Here is a 1,177-nt window from a genome sequence, read left to right on the forward strand (position 1 = left end):
ACCAAATGCTTTAATAAGTAACTGATTTGTGTTAAGGATGGTTTTTTCATATGGTCTTGCCAATTGTCTCTCATCTCTCACCCTGCACAGCTCTCTTACTTTAGGGCTAATGGCACAGGATGGAACTTATTCAAAGGTTCTGGTGAGACCATTCTTGTCATTTTCAAATTTATAAAGTAAAGAAAAAGAAAAAGGAGAAAGGGGTTGTCTCTACAATATTTTGAGAACCAATAGAGCCAGTCAAGTGTTGTTATGAACAGAAAAATTTCACCTGCCTTGGATAAACGTTCCATTCTAACCAGTCGCCAAAAGTCACACAAGCTTTTGTCTGGACGCACAAAATCCTCCCCACTTTTGGCTCACTATGCATGGGATGAAGACAAAATTGTCTGTGGTGAAAAGAGTGTAAAGTATAGCAATTTTTGGTATATCATATATCCTTAAGAATATGACATAATTTGAGTAAGAAATTGCTTACTTTTACATTTAGGTACCAAGTAAAAGCAATTTTTAATCAAAGTTTGTCAGTCATCTGTTTTATTATAAAGTTTCCTGTATGTTGGTAAATGTAGAATTAATGATAATGAAAGGCTGTATCCTGAAAAGATAATGATGAATTCACAGATCTCTGAATATCCATCCTCCTATAAGCAAAGTAACTTAAAATTTCTAAATGTCCAATACATAAAGTAAGTGCAGGTATGTATAACAGTTGCATTGTAGTGAGAGTTTGTTTGCATCATTCTCACCTGTGAGCCAAACGTGCGGATAGACCAGTCCATGTTTGTTGACGTTGTTTGTTGTTGTGCCAGAGGAGGACTGGGAGAAGGAACTCCGGGATGAACTAGGGGCGGAGCTGGGCGAGTACGAAGTGGTTGGCGGTGGAGGAAAGGACAACGAAAAATGGGAAGAGGAGATTCAGAACATGATTGACGACGAGGACTCCAGTGACCTGCGATAATCTCCAACCGAAATCTCCTAATGATTTGTTTTTTATATTCTGTGACCTAGACTTTGTAAGGATGTGTTGATACTTGGAAGAGAAGACTAAGTCAGCAGGAACGTTTGTGATCCATTTAGTACACTGCAGGATGACATGATTTTTTACCATGAGAACCGGAGACTTAGCTTTAGTTACCATCAGTCAGTTGTATCTTTCATGAGAAAACACTATTGC

The 1,177-nt window shown here is 38.1% G+C and overlaps 1 protein-coding gene across 1 annotated transcript in view; it reads left to right on the top strand.

Moving 5' to 3' along the window:
• The window catches only part of LOC119586104 (synapse-associated protein 1-like), a gene marked incomplete at its 5' end in the record, with an annotated part of 123,898 nt that overhangs the window by 120,731 nt on the left and 1,990 nt on the right, over window positions 1–1,177 (top strand). Inside the window, 1 exon segment of the mRNA XM_037934796.1 lies at window positions 813–1,177. Within this exon segment, the coding sequence (XP_037790724.1) occupies window positions 813–961 (149 nt within the window).

The sequence above is a fragment of the Penaeus monodon genome, chromosome 21 (genome assembly GCF_015228065.2).
Source record: "Penaeus monodon isolate SGIC_2016 chromosome 21, NSTDA_Pmon_1, whole genome shotgun sequence".
Classification (NCBI taxonomy): domain Eukaryota; kingdom Metazoa; phylum Arthropoda; class Malacostraca; order Decapoda; family Penaeidae; genus Penaeus; species Penaeus monodon.